Below are 22622 nucleotides of genomic sequence, written 5' to 3'. Positions count from 1 at the left end.
AATGCTCCTCTGAGAAATAAAAATCTGGATTAATTTGCAAGTGATTACAAAATCAGCAGCATTTGCTTATAAAAACAAACATTTATCTGATACAGAGTCCCAAATACTTTATATTATATATTCCATTGTTTTAAGGATATTAGAAAGTAGAGTGCTATTTATTATAATTAAGATATAAATAATAATATATATTTTTATTCCACTTTTCATTTGAAGTTCAGGGATATTAAGTATCTTTCCCTAGTTTGCAAAATTAATTGGTTAAAAAAAAAGACAATATATCAAGCTACAGCTATTGTTTTATGTAATCCATATTCTTTCTACTATATTAGTTTTGGATGAAGTAATTATAACTGGAAGTGTGATCCTCTGACTCTGCCTAACAAGGTGGACAAGGCTTATCTTCTTAATTTTAGCCCAAATTTTTAACTATTAGGCATTAAAAAGATAGAAATAAGTGTTCAGCTTAGATTTCACTAAAAAGATGAGTCAATTTTTACTTATTTCTTAAAGTAATACTCTATCATCTTAAATGTCAAATGAAAGGATAATGTGGGGTCTAACTATCCCATGGATTTTTATTTGACTTTATCTCATACAGAAATGATATTGTTCAAATACTTCAGTATCTGATTCTTGTTCCAGGACACTCCCTTTGCAGTGTCATATCAATCATGATTTATAGACATAGTTTTTACAACCATCCAGAACAATAACATTTTAAAATATATACAGTCACTCATCAGATGAAATCCATGTTAGTGGTGCATCATGTCCCAGTGATCCGAGAAGTTGTTATCCTTAAGTGTGTTCTTATATTAGCTGCTATTTGATTTATAACTGACTTTCCCAATGTTTTATTTCTGTTTTATAATATACTCTTTCTTAAACTTGGAAATTACAAACATACTTGGGTAGTCTTTTTGGAATAACTGGGGTTTTTATTATCTTAGTTTACTCTAAAACTGAGTTTGATTTTAAAAATTCATTTGATTTCCCTTTACTAACTTAAATTTACAAGTAGCAGCATGTTAGGTTCTGGCTTTTGAGTTATCAGTATTCATCTTGGAATGCCAGTATACTTCTGTTTTTAAAGTGGTAAACATAAACTCTCAGAGGTTTTATTAAAATGTCAACACTATAAAACTTTGTTATCCCCATGTCAGGAATTTATATAAAGAAGACTATTAAAAGAAGCCACTTTCAGGTTTGACTTAAATTTATTTGCAGAAGCTGTATTAACTTTAATTCTTCAAAGACACTCAAACTATTATTGGACAAGGCTCCATCACTGGGTATCTCTTATTTTCAGAAAACCAATTTACCGAGTGCTTTTTCCTATAACACATACCTATTTTTCTCAAGACAATTTGGAATATAATGAGTTAAAATCTTGCCTTCCCAAACCATATTCCTTAGGTAGAAGAGGATTTTATTAGTAGCAAAATGGGATTTACACCTGCAAAAATAGTACTGACACTTAAAATATCACTTCAGGTTCAATCTTGAAAATAAAACCCCAGCTTAGAGTAAACTCATATGTTCTAATCATCTCTTACTTTGTTCTCCTTACAAAAAAAAGCAGTTGTGGCACATTCCTGATGCAAAGGTTTATGCTACCTGAGAGCAGAAACCCTTTGTGGTGTCTGTGATTTCTGAGTTTCATAAAACTATTATTAAGGTGACTTGCACATGTGACATACACATTAAATTTGTTACATAAATGATTGATTCATATAAAGGTTCTTGGTCCTAAATACCATAGGAACTTCAAAGAGTTCCGTAGAGTCTTCTGATACAACAGCTTAGATGGTCTCTGAGTCAGTGGACTGAGAGTCCTGCCAGGTTGAGAGAGGCTACCGTGAAAGACCTGGTAAGTGTGAGAGCTGCCTAGACCCCCTCAGAACTTGTTAAAGTGTACTGGCCATAGCTGCTGCATGAGAAATCAACTCAGACTGTTTTTATCTAGGCGCACACATTTTAATAAAGTCAAAAACATGCCTCAGAGATATGGGAAATCAAACATTTTTTTTTTTTTCTCAAGAAGAGAAATGTCAAAAAGAAGTAAATTTAAAATAGCTCCACAGACCTAGAAATTTAGCTATTGATTAAAAGTAGGCTTTGGTACACGGCAAGTATTTGCTAAGAATTTTGCTCTGAGTTATATATTTTAAGAAATAACCCCCTGGAAACTTGCTTGGCAGAGTAAACAGCTTGAATAAATGACAAGTGCTTAACCGGAGCTTCTAGAGCTGCTTGGGGAACAACCAGAATAGCAGAGCAAGTTGCACTGTGGAACTGGCTTAATTTTATAGCCTTGTCACAGGCTTAGGCTGCTGATAGTGGCTTGCTCTTCCCTCCTGGTCATTTTCTCAATTTGCACCAAGATCAGATATAAAATCATAGTTTTGGACTTATCATTAGCATACTCTATAAGGCACATGATACCTTTCAGAGTATATGAAATTCTAACCCAAATTCTAACAAGATTCTCTTAATCATTTGCTTCCTGGCCCTTATATTGTCTGGTAATTTCATTCATGCATATTCTCTCTTTCCTTGAGTCTCTGTACCCCTCCAAATCCCCTTTCCTCCATCCAAAAAAGAATAATAATATAGATAATGATATTTTATATCTTTCTCATTGGGGAATTATTTTTAGCTTGTAAATATATTAGTCATATTTTTAGAAATAAAAGATGTTCTTTTGAATTTAAGAGTACTTTATAACAATTTTATAACAATTTATAAATATCAATTATTAATGTTTTGGCATGGGTTTTGTTTCATACATTGAATTCCACATCCCAAGAAAGATGAGCATTTGGTAGCATGTAATTAAGTTAAATATTAGTAAATATTAAATATTGGTTTACCTGTTACATCTCGATTACTTCACTAAACACAACAATCTAAGTATTTTAACCCCAGTATTAAGGTGGTTACCTGTAGTCTTACTTTTTGAAAGATATGTGGTTTCAACCCCAAAAACCAAGTTCATTTGATATGGAAGTTTAAATGGCTCTTAAAATAGAATGTGTTTGTCTTTTTGATTCTCTGATTTGAGTCTCATCTATCTTATGTTTTGGTAAGCTAATAATGGCAACAGTTAATTTTTTTACATAAAGCTTCTAATGTGTGTCCTAACTAAATGTGACTTAAATGTGATGTAAGTTCTTACTTTTGAATGAAAACAGTGATGATCTATCTAGCTATTATTTAAATAGGGTCATTATGCACATCATTAATCCATACATAATTTTAGGATATTTAAGTTATTATTAAACAACATCATAATATAGGAAAAAAAGAAATCTTAAGTTTGTCATTTAAGACTTTAATGTCCCTAAACAGAGCAAGTTGATTATAATCAATATTTGTGTAATTTGCATTGTTTTATTGTCTCCCTTCTGTTGATGACTAACATGGTGGTTTTAAAAACGATCATTTTTTTGTTGTTCTTTTAATGGGAAGAAAATGATGGATTATTAATTTATAATGTGTTTATTGTCCTTGATGATGGTCATAAATTTTTAGGAAAATTAAAGGGGAAGGAGGACTATAAACTATTTGTTTTTGGTAAAGTATCTAAAGAGTTCTTTTTAAGTTCCACCAACTTTATGTAATTGTTTAATATATACTTGTAAAGATTTTTAGGGTTAAAAATGACATCAGTTCAAAGTTGACTCTTATTACCTTCTTCCTGGTGTGAAGATGAGCACTTCTACCCAACTCCTCTTGACCAAGGCAGTGAACAGCCTCTTTTCCAACCCTTGGATCATCAAGCCACAAGTTTACCTGCAAGGGGTGAGCGTGCATTGTCTCAGGTGGTCTGCTCCTCCCACCTGCACGGCTTCCTGCAGTTATGTCACTTCTTGCAAATGTTCTGAAGACTAGCCCAAGAGTGCCCAGCCTTCAGCCTGAGCATGTGAAACAAACAGCAGGAACTATCACCTGGTGCCAATTCTCTGTGCCCTGAATAGCATGGGGCCTTCACTGTCCTTTTACTATATCAAGTAACATTGCTTTTCCTCTTCTTCTCTGGGTTTTGAAATGTTTTCCCACAATCAGAGAGCAAGTTAAGTTTTGTTTTCATATGTAGCAAAGTCAGGAATTCCAGAGTAACTGAGATTGGGGTTTTGATGTCTTTGCCAGGTAGATTTTAGAAATGATTAAGTCCTCTTCCCCACCACCATCTATTTGATGTGTAGAATTTAAGGTTACCTAGAAATCAAGCCATATGTTTGCTTCTTTCTTTCAGTTCACATTTTGTAATATCAGAAAGCCTAAGTTCTGGTTCCAGTTAGCTCTTTCATTGTAAGCAAGACATTTAATGTGCCTGGTCTTAGCAAACCAATCAGTAATGGGAAAGACAGTAATTCCTGCCTTATTTGCCTGCAGGGTTGTTAAGAGAATAGGAACACCAAAAATATTGATGTCCACCTTGTTCTAGAAAGTTTGGTAGAAAAATAATTTTATAGTTCTTCCAAGAGATTTTATTCTGTACTCACTCATAAGTTTAGGAATTAAAATGGTTTACAATAATTATTGTCTATAATAACAGGGAACTTGATGCATTTGCTTATCTTCTGCACAAAGAATCTGGACAATGTGATTAGTTTCCAAGTTATTTGTAATTTAAAGAACTAATGATAAGGCAAGTGACATACTAAAGTGTTTGCCTATGACCTCCACTTTAGTCAAAGTTTAAAAGTTCAAATTTCTGAAACATCACCCAGTATAAGCATCAAAGGTGGGAAGAGTCCAAATGCATTAAAATGAATGAAAGAGGTTTTTTTTTTTTCCCCCATAATACTCCATTGGGATATCTTATTCAGTGAATCACTCCCCTTTTTTTCCCCTCAAGCTATTTTTCAGTGTCTGCATGCTAATAAAATTTCTGATTCTTTTTTTCCTGAAGTGTAAAATAATGCTATGCAGCTTGCATTTCTGTTCTGGACCAGCTCCCTTTTCTCTCTCCCCTTTTCTCCCACCCAGGCTCCTGAATCTATCAACCTGCTAAAATGTACTTCTGGTGGTAATGCTCTTTAAGAATTATACACATAATATTTAAAATATTGAAATGTTCAGTGGTTTAATTATAAAATTCTATCCTTTAGTGCAAGATAGGTTCTTTATAGAATTCATTACATTTTTATTATGTATTTTCTTACAATTTATATTATAAGCTTCCAGAGAAAGAACAAGATGAAAGTAAACTTAAAATGAAAACAATGAAGTTTTATTTCTTAGGTTCTCAACAATTTTTTGCAACTTTATTTTATTTGTTTTTTTTTTAATGTGGTGTTAAGGATCAAATCCACTGCCTCATACATGCTAGGCAAGTGCTCTATCCCTGAGCCACAAACCCAGCCCTCTCCTATCAACTTTTAATACTTATTTGGGACAATGTAGATCAAGGAGAATTATCATGGTCTGTTGTTTGTTCTTCTTATTATTAAGGGCATTTACCTTCACTAAGAAATGTCATTTTGTAATTTATGACTTAATTTGACAACAACACAAACCTTACTTGGTCTGTAATCCAATATATTGTGATAATGAATATAGCATATATTGGAAGCAGAATATATTAACTCAATTTTATGGTTTTAGGTCAATAAGAAAATAAGGTAACAATTGTAGAATGGAAACCCTCAAGTAAGTCGAGGAAAAAGAGGTTCCTCATCAGGACACCAAGTACATTTGATCTTTTGAAGCTCCCTACTTCAGCAAAATGTGGTATTTGGCAAATATTGATAGACATGGTTTACTGTGAAATCCTATTTTATAATGCCTCCAGAGGTACTGGTAAGGGTCATTGTGAAGTTTGTAGGAGACACCTGACTGTGGCAGATGGTGCAATGATGACAGGCATTGGGGATATTTACACCAACCATCTGTCAGGGAATGTCATCTAGTCCCCCAACAGCTGTTAAGAGTAGAGTTTTCTCAAATTGCTTTCCATGTGTTTTGATACTTACGTGCCAGTTTACTAACAGGTAAAATAGCCGATAAATGTCTCTACATTTACCCATTGAATATTGGATATTTTCTTCTTTTCCAAAATATTTCATAAAATGATGCCTGGATTTTTAAAAATTATCATGGTTTGTTGGTTTTTATTTCCTTTCAGTTTCATTATTCCTAATCCAAACTGCTTTTATCATAGGAAAGGAAAGATAAATTTGGATTAAAGCCAGTTTCTAAGACCACCAGTAGCCCCCGTCTGGATTATGAAGATTTCCACAGCAATCCAAAGGGTGCCACTATCGGCCAACACTGGAGCCATGTTGTGGATGGAACAGCTGCCTCAACTGGGCTTCAGTGTTAGGCGGTGAACCCAGTGTCTGAAGAAGTTTCCATCAGCACGAATTCTCCTTGTTTATGCTGGAGTTATAAACACCTGACCAGTGTCCATGAGGAGCCCACAGAAGTTTCTATGACTTTCTAAAAATAAAGCTGGTGATTCTTAATGTCACATTTTTGTCCAGCAATATCCTTCCCTGGAGATACAGTATTCAGTTATGCTCTATTGTTGTGCTGTGCCGTTTTGTTATATTTTTTGTTTAGCTCAGAGAAAAATATTTAAAACACAAAGCTTTTCTCTTTTAATGTATTAATATTTAAATACTGCTTTCTATAACCTTGATCAGGGATTTATCAAAACCAGGTGTGACTTGGTAGGACATATTAGGAATGATACTTAACTTGTTCTGTGACTAAATTTTTTAATAAATCATGAAATGCAAAGTAGAATATAGGAAAGGGAGAGAATTTCTTTCTCAGGCATTCCTCCTTGGTTATTACTTCATTTAACAAAGAGAATAATCAACTTTTTTGGACACTGGAATCAGCAAAGTATCTTCTATGAGTAATTTTTTTTTAATATTTAAAATGTGATTCTATTTTGAAAACCCTTGACTGGGCAAAAGACAATAAAGTAGGAAATTGAAGAAAGCATAGAAAAGAACAAAGGTATTTGATTTATTTATTTAACCTTTCCAGTCTTTGCCCAGCTGGGGATTTGCTTACATTTTTGTTAAGGATAGAAAAAAGACCAAGTTGGAAAGTCAATAAGACATGAAAATACTCTTAGATATAATAATTCTTTGGTGGTTTAAAATATAATGTTACTTGGTAGTTACTTAAATGGAATATACAGATTTCTCATGGAGGAACTGGTCAGATTTAACTTTCATTAGATTTGAAAACAACTTTACAACTAGTTATGTTATCCATATTTCTTATTCAGTGACGTGGGTTAATAGATAATTAAATTATGCTAATTAGGTACTTAAGCTGGTTATTCCAGACAAAATAAACATGTGGTCACATTTCTTTTTAATGAAGTCTATATTATGAGCATAACTATTTCAATGTTTATATTTCATTATGAGTTTTATGTTCACTTGAGGCAGTGTTCAACTTGAGTTGGAAAATTTTCATAATGTGGAATTCATTAATTCATTTCATATTGATATTTAAGCCAATAAACATAAAATACATAATGATAGTCCATTATGTTTTATCCATTAGTATTTCCATATGCCTTTCTTAACAGCCAAATGAATGAAAATATGTTGGAGGTATTTTTTAAAGTTTATTTTGTGACTTGAATGCATTACTAAACTCAATTTTCTTCTTAAATGTAAGATCAGTACATAGTCTACAATATTGAATGGGAGAAACTACAATAATGGTCACTCTAATTCATATAGTTCTTATCTTCTGAAAATATAACTTACCTGTAGAAAGGTCAAGGCAGTTTAATGTTTTAAAATTCATATACTTTCTGAAAAGTAAAATGTTCATGTAGTGTCTTCTTTAAACAGAGAAAAGAAGGCATTGAAAGAGTAGGGTCACAACATGGCACATGAATCTAGTAGGAACACAGGTATTTTGAGCATACTGGCAGTCGGACAGTATAGGTGATAGAGCCCTGCAAGAGGAGGTGAGATAGCAGAGCCCCCCAGGAGGTGGTGAGTATGCTGCACTTTCTGGGGATGATAAGCAGACACCTGCTGATGGGAGATTCCTCCTAACTGTCCTTTATGAACAGAGATTCACATCAATCATGGGGACTCCTGGTCACCCCGAGGTAACATTCAAATGAAGACTACATGAACAGGCTTTATCTCTTATGTAAAGGAAGGTTGCCATATCTTGAGTCACTTTTCTATTTTGTTCTTCAATACCGAGATGCATTTTAGATGTTTTATATTTGTACTGAGGTTTTGTGATTTTTTTCTCTGCTTGAACCCACATTCTTTTCAGATCTAAATGAGTGTGGCCTGAAGCCTCGGCCCTGTAAGCACAGGTGCATGAACACTTTCGGCAGCTACAAGTGCTACTGTCTCAATGGATATATGCTTATGCCGGATGGGTCCTGCTCAAGTATGTCAAGAATCTTAACTGTTTTATAAGTGCTTTGGGCTTGATTTCTGACATGCTCTGGTAGCATGCCTTTGTGAATGTGACCCTCTACGGCCCTCCTGAATAGGACATGTGCATGTGCTGATATGTCTGTCTGAGGAATGAAAATCAAAATAAGAGCTGCCCATTTTATTTTTTTGGTACTAGAGATTGAACCCAGGGGTGCTTAACCACTGAGCCACATCTCCAGCCTTTTATTTTTTATTTTTTGAGACAGGGTCTCATTTTATCCATTTTAGATGTATGATGTTCTTTTACTATGGGTGCCAATATTAAATTGGCTTAGAAATGGTATTTAGAACAAAAATCATGAAACGGAGGATATTTCTTAATGTTTTTCCAAACTTGTTTAACCTTGTCTTTTACCTGGGCCTACAAGAACTATTCCAGGTTAAAAAATGAAAAAAACAAATTAGTGATTATTTGGTACTGCTCAGAGATAATCCATCTGTCTGTTGAGGATTATAAATCATTCATACATTCACTTCATTTTTATATTCCTTTATAATACTATGAAGATTTTTAGACTTTTACAATAGCCTATCGCTTCTAAAATAAAAATTATTTCAAATGAAAAATAAATACAATATCAGAAAAGTAGATTTCATGAGAATCATTGTAAGAAGGAAAAATGTATGGTGTTTCTTATTCTTATCAGATGTGTTTATAAAAGGGGCAATGCCCTAAAATTCTCAAAAAGGTAAACATTGAATTGATCTTACATTTATATGATATGCAACAATTAGTGACTTAGTTTTTATTTTGCCAAATTAACATCTAACTAGGTTGCATTTTATAAAGCAAAAAAAAAATTTTTGCTAATTTTATTTCACATTGTATAGACATAGCAATGGAACTTTCTGGAATGAGGTGAGGATGTGTTTACTAGCATATGGCAGTGGTGCCAAAATTCACTAACTGTGTGCAGTTCACTGAGAAATCTGCTGTTCTCTAGAGAAATGTACTAGACAGCTGAGACAATTACTTGGAAATTTTTATTGAGAACAGTGCTTAGCTTGGTCACTGGAAAAATTTCCAGATAATCTATGTGAGATAAAGTTTTACATTTATCATTTAATTCTTCAAAAGCACTAAAAATCTTCTCCAGATAATGCAAGATGTTTTCTTAATTATCCTTCATAAGGTTTTTTTTTTCCCTGTCCCTTCCCCTTTCTTTAGAATATTTTTAAACTTTCTTTAGAACGTTGGTAATCGAGGCCTCTATGTCTGTATTATTGATTATTGATGGTGTCAATGATCTTAGGACAGGGAAGAATGTAGTTATTCGAATCATAGATTTTTCTTCCTACTCTCTGAATCAGCCAATTACTCTCTTTCCAGGTGCCCTAACATGCTCTATGGCAAACTGTCAGTATGGCTGTGATGTTGTTAAAGGGCAAGTCCGGTGCCAGTGCCCCTCCCCAGGTCTGCAGCTGGCTCCTGATGGGAGGACCTGTGTGGGTAAGTTGTAACATCAATCATCTTTATCAATAACCTCTACAGGATAAAGAAAGTGGAAGATAATAGAGTTAGGAAAACATGCAGTTACTTATATCAGGTAATTAGCTACAGGCCAGAAGGCATCAGATGTCTCAGAAGAGGACCGACCACTCTGTGAATGGACCATGGAAGCCTTGTTTCCCCAAAAGGGAGGGACGCAAGGAAGATTCAGGCAGGGGGATTCTTGTGTGCAAAGACACTGAACTCCAGGGGAACATAGTGTTCAGGGAAACAAGAAGAGCTCTGTATTTCTAGAATATCAGAGGCAAAGAAGAGCATTGAAATGATAAAACTGACAAGGTAGAAAGGGCTGGATTATATGTGTTGCAACATGGAGGTTAGATATTTTTCTGAAGAATTAAGATGACATTATATAATTGTGGCTTAATTAGGGCTTTGGTTCCAAACCTGGCTCTGCCACTTATTAGATATGTAACCTCAGTTAGGCAAGATTCTTTCTTTCTTTAAGTCTGGGTCTTCTTATCCTTAAAATGAGAGTAATGCTACATAGAACCAATGTGAAGGATTGAACAAGATCATGTATACAAAGAATTTATCAAGGACCTAGTATGTGGTGAACACTAAATGAAGATATTTAGTAATCAAAAGACACTGTGCTAAGTGCTGGATATACAGTAATGGGAAAAGCAGACAAAATTTTGATCCTCATGAAACCAACATACTAGCAGGGAAGACAAGGAAATACATGATGAAATTTTAGACCATGCTAAGTGTTAACATGAAATACTAAGAAAGAAAAAAACCAGAAAGGGTCTGTATTAGAAAATAATGGTAAGGAATATCCCCATGGTAATGTGGATTTAATTCAAAAAGCAAGTAGACAATGATTGTATCTTATGTTTTAGTGAAATTATTTTGACTATATAGTAGGGAATGCTTTGGGGGAAGGGTAAAATGGGTAGTGAAAACACCAAATTGGAGACTTTCATAACAGTGTAATGCAGAGGATGGTGGCTTGTGATAAGGTAGTGGTGGTGGGTAAACAGGTTCCAATAAGTCTTCAAAGGTAGAATTATCTGAATGTGATGATTTTAGAGTTACGGGAAAGAGGATTGTCAAGGATGATTCATGCTTCTACTTCAAGCAACTAGGTGCACGCAGTGCAGTGTGTGCTAATAAAGGTATGAGAAAAGAACTGCTTGGTTTAGGAGGATGAATTGAAATTTGGAGATGTTGAACTTATGTAGTGGCAGCCAGCTGAATACCACTTACAATGAACTGCTGCCTGCCAGGTAACAGTTTGCAGTCAGTCATTTATTTTAAAACCCACTCCTTCTGAACATGCCCACACTCCTCCTAAGATGCAATTAACTTATGTTTCTAGATGTCGATGAATGTGCTACTGGAAGAGTCTCCTGCCCTAGATTTAGACAGTGTGTCAACACTTTTGGAAGTTACATCTGCAAGTGTCATAAAGGCTTCGACCTCATGTACATTGGAGGCAAATACCAATGTCACGGTAATGAAATTCAATCATTGCTTTGTGTTGTTTCTTTCTACAGCAATGAAGTGGATTTAATTGTGGTGATGGTTGAATATCAGGGACAGGGGAAGGTACTGGCATTAAATTAAGTAAGCCAATCCAGTCAGTCCAGTTCAACCACTAGTAGTTTTTGTACATGTATTTTATTTCTTCTGTTTATTTGCTGATTTTACATGGACCTTCACATTGCAAAGAAGAAAAAACAATTTTGAAACTGCATGTATTTTGCATATTGCATGTTTGTCTGCTAGATAAATGACTTCTTCTCTTACCTTCTGATGCAGATATAGATGAATGCTCCCTTGGTCAGCATCAGTGCAGTGGCTTTGCTCGATGTTACAACATACACGGGTCCTATAAGTGTAAATGTAAAGATGGATACCATGGCGATGGACTCAGTTGTGTCTGTGAGTAGCACTTGTCTCCTGGCTCTAAATTCTAGCAGGAAATACATGATCCTATAAAGGCCATTGCTAGGAAGATAAGGAACATGATTAGTTATTAAAATCATATAATTTAGTAATATTGGTCTGTGCTTTCCACAAATAATAAAATCACATGTTCGGGTATTTTTAAAAATTAAAAGTCAGTAATATAGCCTAACATTAAAAACATCAAAATTTCTTTACAAAAATCTCTAAATAGCTTGTCTTTAGCTAGGAAGAACTTACAGAGTCCTTGAGAATTTGTTAAATCAGAAATAAACTAGGTCATGGTGGTACATTTCTATGATCCCAGCTACTCACAAAGCTGAGGCAGGAGGATCAGAAGTTCAAGCTCAACCTGGGCAACTTAGCAAGACCTCTCTCAAAATGAAAAAAAAAAAAGACTGGGAATGCAGCTCATTGAGAGTGCCCCTAGGTTCAATTTCTAGTAATTAATTAAAAATAAAAATCAGAATAATTATTTGTTTGCCATTAGAATTAAATTGTGAAGATAATGTGAATATATTCCACATTTTTGTTCTTTAAAAAAAGAATTTCCTATTTATTTCCTCTACAATCAGAACTGTTTTTTTTTTTTTAATTTTACAAACTATATGTGGAGTCATGGGTACATTGTAGATAAATATGAAAAATATATATAATCTCTAAGGTGAAAGTTTTTACAAATCAAAGGCATAATTTAGCATACATTTCATGCAACATTAGATAATATTTAAATTTTCCTGAGTAAAATATTTACTGAAAACCATGGGGCATAAAATCATGGGGATTAAAGGATTTTTGAAGGGTCATGTAGTCATCCCTACTCTGGACTATATCATTCCAGGCAGATTGAATATTGATTTTTTTTTTTTTTTGGTGAAGATTATCAAAGAAAAAGCTTACTCAGATGATCTGTGTAACCTCTGAAATTTTCTTTTTAGACTGCAGTTTTATAAATTAGTACCGGAAAGGAAAGTCAATTATAAAATCAGAAGTAGAACATATAATCAAATTGTTTTTACTGAATTTATATAACGAGTAGATGAGAAGAGTATCAATCTTTAAACAATTCTAAGCAGTTTTATAATATACACGTAGCTTGGGGACGCCTAACATAAACGCTCTACATTTCTCATACTGAAAAATCTTATATCTCTGCTTTTAAAAAATATCACTGGTTGCTATTTGTTATCTCTTTACAAATATTTAAAACTTTTTGTATTCAAATAATACATATTCATTATAGAAATACCATTGTATGTTTTGCATACATCCAAACATACACATACACACAAACACACACACACATATTTGTACATGTATTTGTTATTTGGAAAGTAGCATGACTTACAGTAGGGAATAATCTAAACATGCAAAATGAAACTAGTTTGCATGAGAGGTTCCCATTAGGGATGGAACCCAGGGCCTTACACATGCTAGGAAAGCTCTCTGCCACTGAGCTGCATATCAGCCCCATGTATCTATATATATTTTTTAAATTTTGGTGTTTTACTTCTTAGAAATGGTTATATTCTAATTTAAGGGGTCGGGATTTAGCTCAGTGGCAGAGCACTTGCCTTGCACATGCAAGGCCCTGAGTTCGGTCCTCGGCCCTGAAAAAAAAAAAAAGTCTAAAGTCTAATTTGAATATTTCAACTCTTCTAGATATTCCCAAAGTCATGATTGAGCCTTCAGGACCAATTCATGTACCAAAAGGAAATGGTACCATTTTAAAGGGTGATGGAGGAGATAATTGGATTCCTGATGTCAGAAGTACGAGGTGGCCTCTGAAGACACCATATATTCCTCCGGCCATTACCAACAGGCCTACTTCTAAGCCAACAACAAGACCTACACCAAAGCCAACACCACAGCCCACTCCTCCACCACCACCACCCCTGGCAACAGAGTTCAGAACACCTCCACCTCCACCAACCCCAGAAAGGCCATCCACCAGACTGACAACTGCAGAACCAGCTACGAGTACATCTGCAAGAGGGGTTACAGTTGACAACAGGATACAGACAGATCCTCAGAAACCCAGAGGAGATGTATTCAGTAAGTCACATAAATGTTATCATCTTCTTAACAGGACCCTCATGATGGCATTTCATTCATGAACCATGTCTTAAGAATAAATTGATAGAACAATTAACTGTATGAAGTCTTATATCCCTAGTGATAAATATTATAAAGAACTGTGTAAAGAGTCAGTATAATCAGGCAAGTAGGAAGAAATGTGCGTAAAAAAGGAAGGAGTATCACAAGGTCATATGACTGATCACAGCTCTTTCTTAATATTGGAATTCTCTTAACAGTCTGATTTACTTGAAAACTTTGAGATAGGGAACTTTCTATATTCTATGCCACTTAACTTTTTTTTTATTTTATTTTTTTTTTAATTTTTTAATTTTTTTTTGCCATTTAACTTTTAATTTAACTGTTCATTCATTCAGTGGACATTTTTGAGTGTCCTTTAGAGTGCCAGGATATGTATTAAACTTTGGGTTTGCAAAGATAAAACAAAAAAGGTTTTAGTCTGGTGAGAAAGACAGTGGCCCAGGAGATAACTGTGGTATTGTTAGCGACAGAGATTTGTGTAGACATTATAGAAGTGGAGAAAAGGGGCACCTAGTCCAGTTTTGAGTACAAAACTTCCAGAGAAGGTTTTCTGAGTGAGATGGGACGAAAGGGATGAGAAAAGGAAGCATTATATTTAATGGAGACAGCACAGCAAAGGCACAAGAGGAGGAAACATGCAAAAACTGCCAATAAACTGGAGTGTCACATGAGGGAGACTCAAGGGGGAGGGACAACTACCCCTTGTATTCGCTGAAAACTGATGATTAGCTCTGGACTGGAGCCAGATTGCATTCAAGACTCCCAACTTTTAACAAGTAACTGGGTAAATGGCGGTACCACACATGGAAATAGAGGTCACAGGAAGAGAAGCGAGTTTTGCTTATTGCCAGACTAAAGTCCACATACTTTCCAACTTTCATCTGGTTCTGTATTTATCAATCTGTCCTGTTTGGCTTTACTTATTTGTAACTATCTTTGCTTCTACTCCTTCTCCCTCCTCTTCTTTATACATTACCAGTTTCCTTTTTTCTTTTTTCATCCCCCCAATGATGGAACCAAACTTTGCACCTTTTAAATTGAATGTGTTTGCACCTTTTTATCGGGTGATTAGAATACTTATCTTGGTAGTTTTTATTTTTTATGTTATTTACTTTATTTTCGTGGGGAGTACTGAGGATTGAACTCATGGTCACTCAATCACTAACCCACAACCCCAGTCCTATTTTGTATTTTATTTAGAGACAAGATCTCACTGAGTTGCTTAGCGCCTCGCTTTTGCTGAAACTGGCTTCGAACTCTCAATCCTCTGCCTCAGCATCCCCAACCACTAGGATTACAAGCATTTGCCACCCCGCCTGGCTTGGTAGTTTTTTTAAAGGACAAACTTTAAGTTTCTTTTTGAATTTATATGACTCTCAAATTTCTTCCTTTCGGTCATTATTAGGTCATTTACAGACAGATTGAGATTTCTTAACTTTATTGTGTTTGTGTGCATTTTGGGTAATCAGTATAATCTTCAGGAAAATTATATGGTAGCTTTCAAAATGTACATTTTGTATGTGCATATCTGTTTATTTTTGATTTTTATATTTTTGTAATTTCTTCTTCTATCTGTGCTTTCTCTCCTTACACTTCTGTTTTTTCCATCTCTTAGTGATTATTTACATTACTCTTCGACCTTAAGGTAAGAGTCATTAATTATTGCAGTTTACTGTAAAAATGTACTCTAACACAGATAAAATCTTTCTAAGCATTTCTTCTAATATTTTCTCTTATTTAAAAGTCTTTCTTTATATTACTCTTCTTCATGATCACACACATGAATTAAAAAAATAAAATAAAAACAACATTGAAATTTGCCAGTAGACTTTAAGACAATAAAGTTGGGGAAATGTGGAGTTCCAGTGATGCCCGAGAGTACTCATTGTAAGAGAGTGTGATTGTAAAGACATGCTGTGGGACTCGGTTACCTTGATCCTGTGCCAAGGCAGTTGCATGCCACAGATAGCGTTGCTGCCTACAGTCACGCCTGTCGAAAATTAGATTCCACTCACTTCATCTTCAGCAATAGCTGCTGGTTAACTTCAGGACATTTGAGAATATTTTGGATCCTTCTTTACTTGCTGCCTTGTGCTTGTAGCATATATTCTGAATAAGAAAATAATTCTAAGTTTTTAATTCAGAAAAAAATGACTAGTGTATATTCATTGTGAAAACAAAAAGGTACCGGAGCACTAGTTTAGTTGAATACTATTTGTTCATTGAATATTTTCTTTACTTCTAAAATAAAACTTCTTAAAACATCCTGTTCTTTACAGATCCCAGAAAAGAATTTAGCTCTCCTCATTTCATGAATTTTTAGAATGTGACCATTATTCAATAGTCTCCTCCAAATTATCTCACACTTCAATTGTATATTTCTTTGCATAGAAAGGAAATTTTTAATGCAAGGGACTGTGAAATAAGAGCTTTTCTTTGTAGTGAATTGGTGTGCATATATGTATGCATTGCCCCCTTGAGAAAAGACTTGAAGATATTCTAAAAAACAAGGGAGAAAAAAAAAATATAAGAATACGTCTCCAGTCTAGACTTCTCCCCAAACCTTTGACTTGTACATTCTAAGTAACCCTTGGTATGCTTGAACTAGTTAGATTTCACTTGTGGATTCTGATCATTTTACCCATATGATCAGGATTATGATCTTCCTTGTATTCTAATAAGATAGCTTAATATAGTCATTCAAAGTAAACATTGTGTAGAAGATCCTCAGTGTACTTCTAAATTTTAAAAATCATGCTGAGAAATGGCTAAAGGCATAGGTGTTTTTAACAACTTCCAAGTATAGACCACATTGAATCAGAAGACCTACATTCGATTCAGGCTTTTACTTATGATTTATGTGACTTTGAACAGTTACTATGTGGTCCACCTCTGCTTTCTCATTTGTAAAATGGAGGTCATATCCCTGGCCTTATTTCTCATAGAATGGTAATACAAGTAAAATTTTGTGAATGATAAATTACTATGAAATTACTATGATTATTTACTGTAAAAAAAAACCATAATGGGAAGAATTGAAATAATACTTAACTAAGGAAATAATATTTCACAATGTGATATGAAATATTAAGCACATATTTTTAAAATAAACCTAGGGTTTTTTTGGTTAATGTGATTAGAAGCATAATCAGCATATTTACAGGGCTGATCCTTTAGGCATGATTTGAGCAGCTCCAAAGTTCCTGAAAAGCATGAAATCTTGTATTTTCATTAGTGGGAAAGACAGTGCTTCTCAAAATGTGTTAGAGTGTTAGTTCTCTGAAATATTATGCAGTTGTATGCCCAAAAAAGTTCTGAGGTCAAATACATTTGAGAAATCCTAGGTTTAGCCACGTTAAATTAGCTTAAGACTTCTTAAAACTTTAATGTGCTAAGGTTATTGTTAAATCTCTAGGAGACTGTTAATATATGTATTATTTCCCAAGTAAATTTAACCATGGGATTATTCAGCTGTTTGAATTAGAGTTCATTACAACCAACTTCAGGTCAGGCTGGACTGAACTAATACATATAGAGATCATTCTCCACAAAACCCAATAGCCTTTGCAAATTAGCTCTCATTGCATGTTTTTTGAAACTAATGGGTTGATCTGGGATTCTGGAGAAGTCAAGCAGAAATTGATGGTGCCTAGGGAGTACACAAAGATGCTAGGTAGACTAAAAGCAGAAAAGCAGATTTTAGTGGTAAGATGCCTATACAAATACCAGAGATGTACTGCAGGGGAATGCTAGTAAGTTGGAGACTGGGCACCAAAAACAAAATCTGGGGTCAGAAGAGGTAGGTAGGAGCTATCTTAGACTAAAGAAAATAGAACAACCCTTAAGCAGAACCTAAAGTAAAGGAAGGTAGGGGGAAATGCAAACTGTCTAGCATTATAATAAATGAAAAAATCGTGTGATTTAACGATGTTTTTTGGAAAATATTTAGTAACTTGAGAAAATGCCCATGCTAAAAAAAATGTTAAATGAAAAAAAGATACAAAAATGTGTATACCACTTGCTCCCCATTAGATATAAAATGCAAGTCTAAATATGCCTGTATGTCTATGAAGTCTGTGGGGGAAAAAAAGACCAGAATAGTAACTGGGACATGTTTTGGGTGGTTTTCATTGTCTTCTTGTTCTCCTCATGCAGTAAAAGTTTACATTCCCATTGTCATAGACAACAGTGGTTTGTTATAACAATGATTCCTTAGGAGAAGGATCAATGGTAATAGAATCCCCCTCTGCCCAGAGGAGAGTGAGATACATGTTTTGAAAAAGTATCCCTGGGGGTTTCTGATTCTTATTCATGTCAATTTTATTTTGGACATACTGCCTTTAAAAGATTTATTTATTTATTTATTTATTTTTATTTATTTTTATTGTAAACAAATGGGATACATCTTGTTTCTCCATTTGTACATGAAGTAGAGGCATACCATTTGTGTAATCATACATTATATAGGGTAATAGTTTTTGATTCATTCTGTTATTTTTTCCTTTCCCCCACCCCTTAAAAAATTTATTAATTAAAGGTTTCATTGACATATATACATATATATGAGCCACCATCCCCAGCGATATTTTGTATTTTATTTAGAGACAGGATCTCACTGAGTTTTTGGCACCTTGCTTTTGCTGAGGCTGGCTTTGAACTTGGGATCCTCCTGCCTCCTGAACCACTGGGATTACAGAAGTGCACCATTGTGCCAAGCTTCATTAAATTATAATCTTAAGCTTTCAAAATTTTTTTACGACTGAGTCTGTCAGAAATGTCCTATTTTAGCTAAGAGACTCAGATTACTACAAGGAATATTATATCAAGTAGCAAGCAGAAGTCCTGTTGAACCAGAATAAGTAGTATCCTTACTTAAGATGTAGATTCCTAATCCCTATAGCAGATTTACTCAGACTTTCTAGGGAAAGAACTTCTCAGTCTTGTTGTTGTTGTTTGTGGTGCTGGGGATTGAACCCAGGGACTTGTGCATGCAGAGTTAGCAAGCACTCTACCAACTAAGCTATATCTCCAGCCCCAAACTTCTCAGTCTTTAACAAATATATAAATCTCATGGGAATCTTGTTAAAATGAAGACTGACTCAGTAGTTCTGGGGTAAGACCCATGATTCTGCATTTCCAACAAGCTTACAGGTAAATGATGTTGGTCTGCAGAACAAACTTTGGGTGACTGGGTTCTCTAAAGAAAAATGGCATCTCAAAACCACAGAACCATGTTTTAGACAGAGACAGAATTAGCCCGATATAGTATGTTTAAAAAATACCACAGTTATGCCTTTGGATGTGAAGTGTGCCCCTAAAGCTCCTGTTGATGGAGGAATATTCAGAGGTAAAATGATTTCATTATGAAAGCTGTAACCTAATCAGTCCATCCTTGTCTGAATGAACTGACTGGGCAGTAACTGTAGGCAGGCAGGGCAGGGTTAGAGGAGGTGGGCCCCTGGAGATGTGCCCTAGAAGGGATCATCTTCCCTGAGGGTCACATCCCACTTCCCTGCAACCATGAGAGGAGTAACTTCCCTCCACTGCAGTTCATCTATGATGTTCTGCCTCATCTGGGACCCAGAGCAATGAAGTCAGCAGTCTGTGAACTGAGATCTCTGAAACCACGAACCCCAAATGGACTTTTCCTCCTGTAAGTTGTTTTCATCTGGTGTTTTGGTCACTGCAACAATAAAGCTAACTAAAACAGCATGTTTAGTGCACCTGTATAGCACAAAATAAAGAGGAAAGTTAGGAAAAATGCATTCTGATCTAGCAATATAATAAATGAAAAGTCTGACTTAACTCTGTCTTCTGTAAAGTGTTGCTATGATATAGATGCACAATTATAGACTCTTGTGTAATTAATGTGTTGTCAGGTGCTCTTGTGAGTGGCTGTACCAGAGAACTAGCCTCATTGTTGCTGTGTTGTTATAAAACATGAGACTGTGTTGAAATTCCAAGTATCAAGCAGTTAGAAGAAAATTGTTTCCTGTTCTACTGATTGCTGCATGCTGTCCTGAGGGTTTTTTCCCTTGTTCCTCTTCTACAGATTTTGCTGCCTGTGGCTAGTTTGATCCCATCATTCTTAGTCATGGAAATATTATGGTCTCTTTTTTCTGATTCTCTGTGGTGATGAGTAAAAAGATTGTTTCCACTAAAGGGTGAAAAGGTCTTCAAACTAGTTTGTTCTCTAGTAAACAGTAGGGCCTACAGAAACCCTGGGATGCCTGACATCTCCCTGAAGATTAAATTTCTGCTAGTGTTTTGAAGGAGTGGGTTGTTGGTGGTTATAGGTCAGGATCTGGTGTTGTGAATTCTGAAAGTTTTCAAAATTTTTGATTTATATTTTAATTGCTCCAATGGTGGCTGGTAAAGAAAAAAAAAAAAAAGTTCTCTCCAGAAAGTATAAATTGAGTTCTCGGTGAATGTGACCAAAGTCAGAAAACAGATTTTTTTAAGTTGCTTGCATATTTGTCTATAGAGCTATAAGTAACTATTGCCACTCTGTGATTTGGCTCATGTTACTAAATTTACCTGTGCCTTTGTTTCCTCATCTGTAAAGGATAATGGCAGTATGTACTTCAGTTGGTGGTTGTGTTCATTAGATGGGAAAGTGCATGTAAAAATCTTACAGCAGCACTTGGCACTTAAGAACTTAATACATATTATCTATTACCAGCACTATTGATATTGCGTTTATTTGTATAGTAATAATAGCATTTCCTAATCAATTCATAAAAAGACAATCTTACGTTGTGTTCTACTTCTGAGTTCATATTTTTCTCATGCTTTTTTTTATCATGGTTCATTACCATTTTAATGTTATTTTTGGCTAACAATATCTTTGTGAAACAAATTTATTTGCAACTATGAGCTATTATGTGGTCAGAGAAAATGAAATACAAATTTGCTAACTTGTATTTCCTTTGCCTATTGCCAAATAATTTGAAGGTTGTTTCATTTAGATATTTGTAATACCAAGTTATACAATTGTTTAAGGAAAAACAGCACCTCACCTCAACTTCATTACTGTTGAGAATAATGTTGTCTTCTCAGAGATGAATCTGTGTATGTGGGAAACTTACATAATGGGCCTGGTGAATATCAAAATCAAAGCTTCCTTTCTTCCTTTAAATAGATTATTTGGGCTAGTGTATCAACAACTCTTCTAATAGGTGGACTTCAGATCTCCCCACTGCCCCATCGCCCCATCCCCAAGGTGTTTGTGCTGTACTCAGTCCAAGTAACCCTTAGTGGAAAGTTTACGTAACACCTGTGTTGAGGTTTGTAGGACTCAGTCCTAATGAGCTTAACCCACCTGATTTCCTTGACTTAGAAGAGGGAAGGAGGACAAACCCTGTCCAATTTTCTCTTGATCTGGAAAAGCATTACCATCCTTAGGGCATACTTAAGAAAAGAACCATCACTTAAGTAATTTGTTCTGGAATTTCTCAGCCAGTGCCTTAGAGTTGTACTGAAACTTTATAAAAGTCACTACAATATATAAAGGAGCAAGAGGCGTGTCACAAAGATTGGGCTCATGACTGAGTAGCTGTATCTGTGTTCCACCTTTCACCAGAGATTTAATTTTTTCCAGTTCTGCTCATTACTCTCAGCCTGGGTGTCTTTTGAACTCTGTAGATTCTTCCCATGGGATGAAAGTGTTGGAAAGTAAAATCTTATTTCTGTGGGGCCCAGCAACCTTTTTCTTATTGCTAGTAATCAATAGATAGCTAAATTTTTTCTCTAATGTGGTTAAGGAAATTGCAGAAACTCATTTCCTATTGCATATGTTCTCCATCTGAAGTGAGAGTGGGGGAGGGAGAGAGGGAGAGGAAAGACTGCCCCATAAAATCCCTGTCATTCATCCCACCCTCCCATCTGTAGTCTCTTAAAATCTCTAGGTTTTTGCACCAGAAAGACGCTTCAGAATATAAGGATAGTTGTACAGGTACCTTTGTCTTCAGTGAGCTAAACCCTCAAGCATAGAAAGAATTCAAGGCAGTGTTATCTTTTAATCTTTTAGTTCAACAACAAATGCCAGAACTGTCCTGGGTAATGTCCTGCAAACGACCTTAGAACAGAAACTGAATTTGCAAACTTACCTTTAACAAATAATACTTAGAGTTTGCTATAGTGACTCTTTGCGAGCAGTTTAACAGTAAATTGTATGTATGACAATATTTACATTTACTTCTCTTGGCTTACCCTTAATATTTTTTGGATAAAAGTATACAGTTGACTATTTGAGACACCTTATTTAGGAACATAGGCTATATAGTAATATTATCACATCCTCAGAGAAAATGTACTTAATAGAAAGTGCTCATACAGAGTTTCTGACAGGAAGTACTCTTTCTTTTTGTGCCTACTTCCTTCCACTGGCCCCAGGGCTTGCAACCATTATGAAAAAGTCCTGTGTCCCTGAGCCCACCCAGTCCAACCAAGTCTGCATCCTGCTGTGTGCTTCCTTCAGGACCTGTATACTCCCTTCCATTTAGTTATGCAGAAGGTTATAAGAAGCAACGGTCAAGAATATTTTTTTTGGTGAATAAAACATTAACCAAATGGCAGAAAAATGTTTAGGAAATTGGTAAAAGCACATGAACATTCTTTAGCTTATGTTATTT

General features: G+C 35.0%; 1 protein-coding gene across 6 annotated transcripts in view; it reads left to right on the top strand.

Moving 5' to 3' along the window:
* The window catches only part of NPNT (nephronectin), a 70568-nt gene that overhangs the window by 30755 nt on the left and 17191 nt on the right, over positions 1–22622 (top strand). For 4 of the 6 annotated variants that reach the window (XM_079154695.1, XM_079154697.1, XM_079154692.1 and 1 more), the window contains 6 exons: positions 3715–3807; positions 8278–8397; positions 9778–9897; positions 11282–11416; positions 11725–11847; positions 13534–13926. In XM_079154695.1, coding sequence (XP_079010821.1) covers positions 3715–3807; positions 8278–8397; positions 9778–9897; positions 11282–11416; positions 11725–11847; positions 13534–13926 — 984 coding nt within the window. The remainder of the gene's footprint in view (positions 1–3714; positions 3808–8277; positions 8398–9777; positions 9898–11281; positions 11417–11724; positions 11848–13533; positions 13927–22622) is intronic. The other 2 variants (XM_079154694.1, XM_079154696.1) reach the window with 1 other exon arrangement.

This window comes from Sciurus vulgaris (assembly GCF_902686455.1).
Source record: "Sciurus vulgaris genome assembly, chromosome: 9".
Taxonomy (NCBI): Eukaryota; Metazoa; Chordata; class Mammalia; order Rodentia; family Sciuridae; genus Sciurus; species Sciurus vulgaris.
This window is presented reverse-complemented; position numbering and strand designations above follow the sequence as displayed.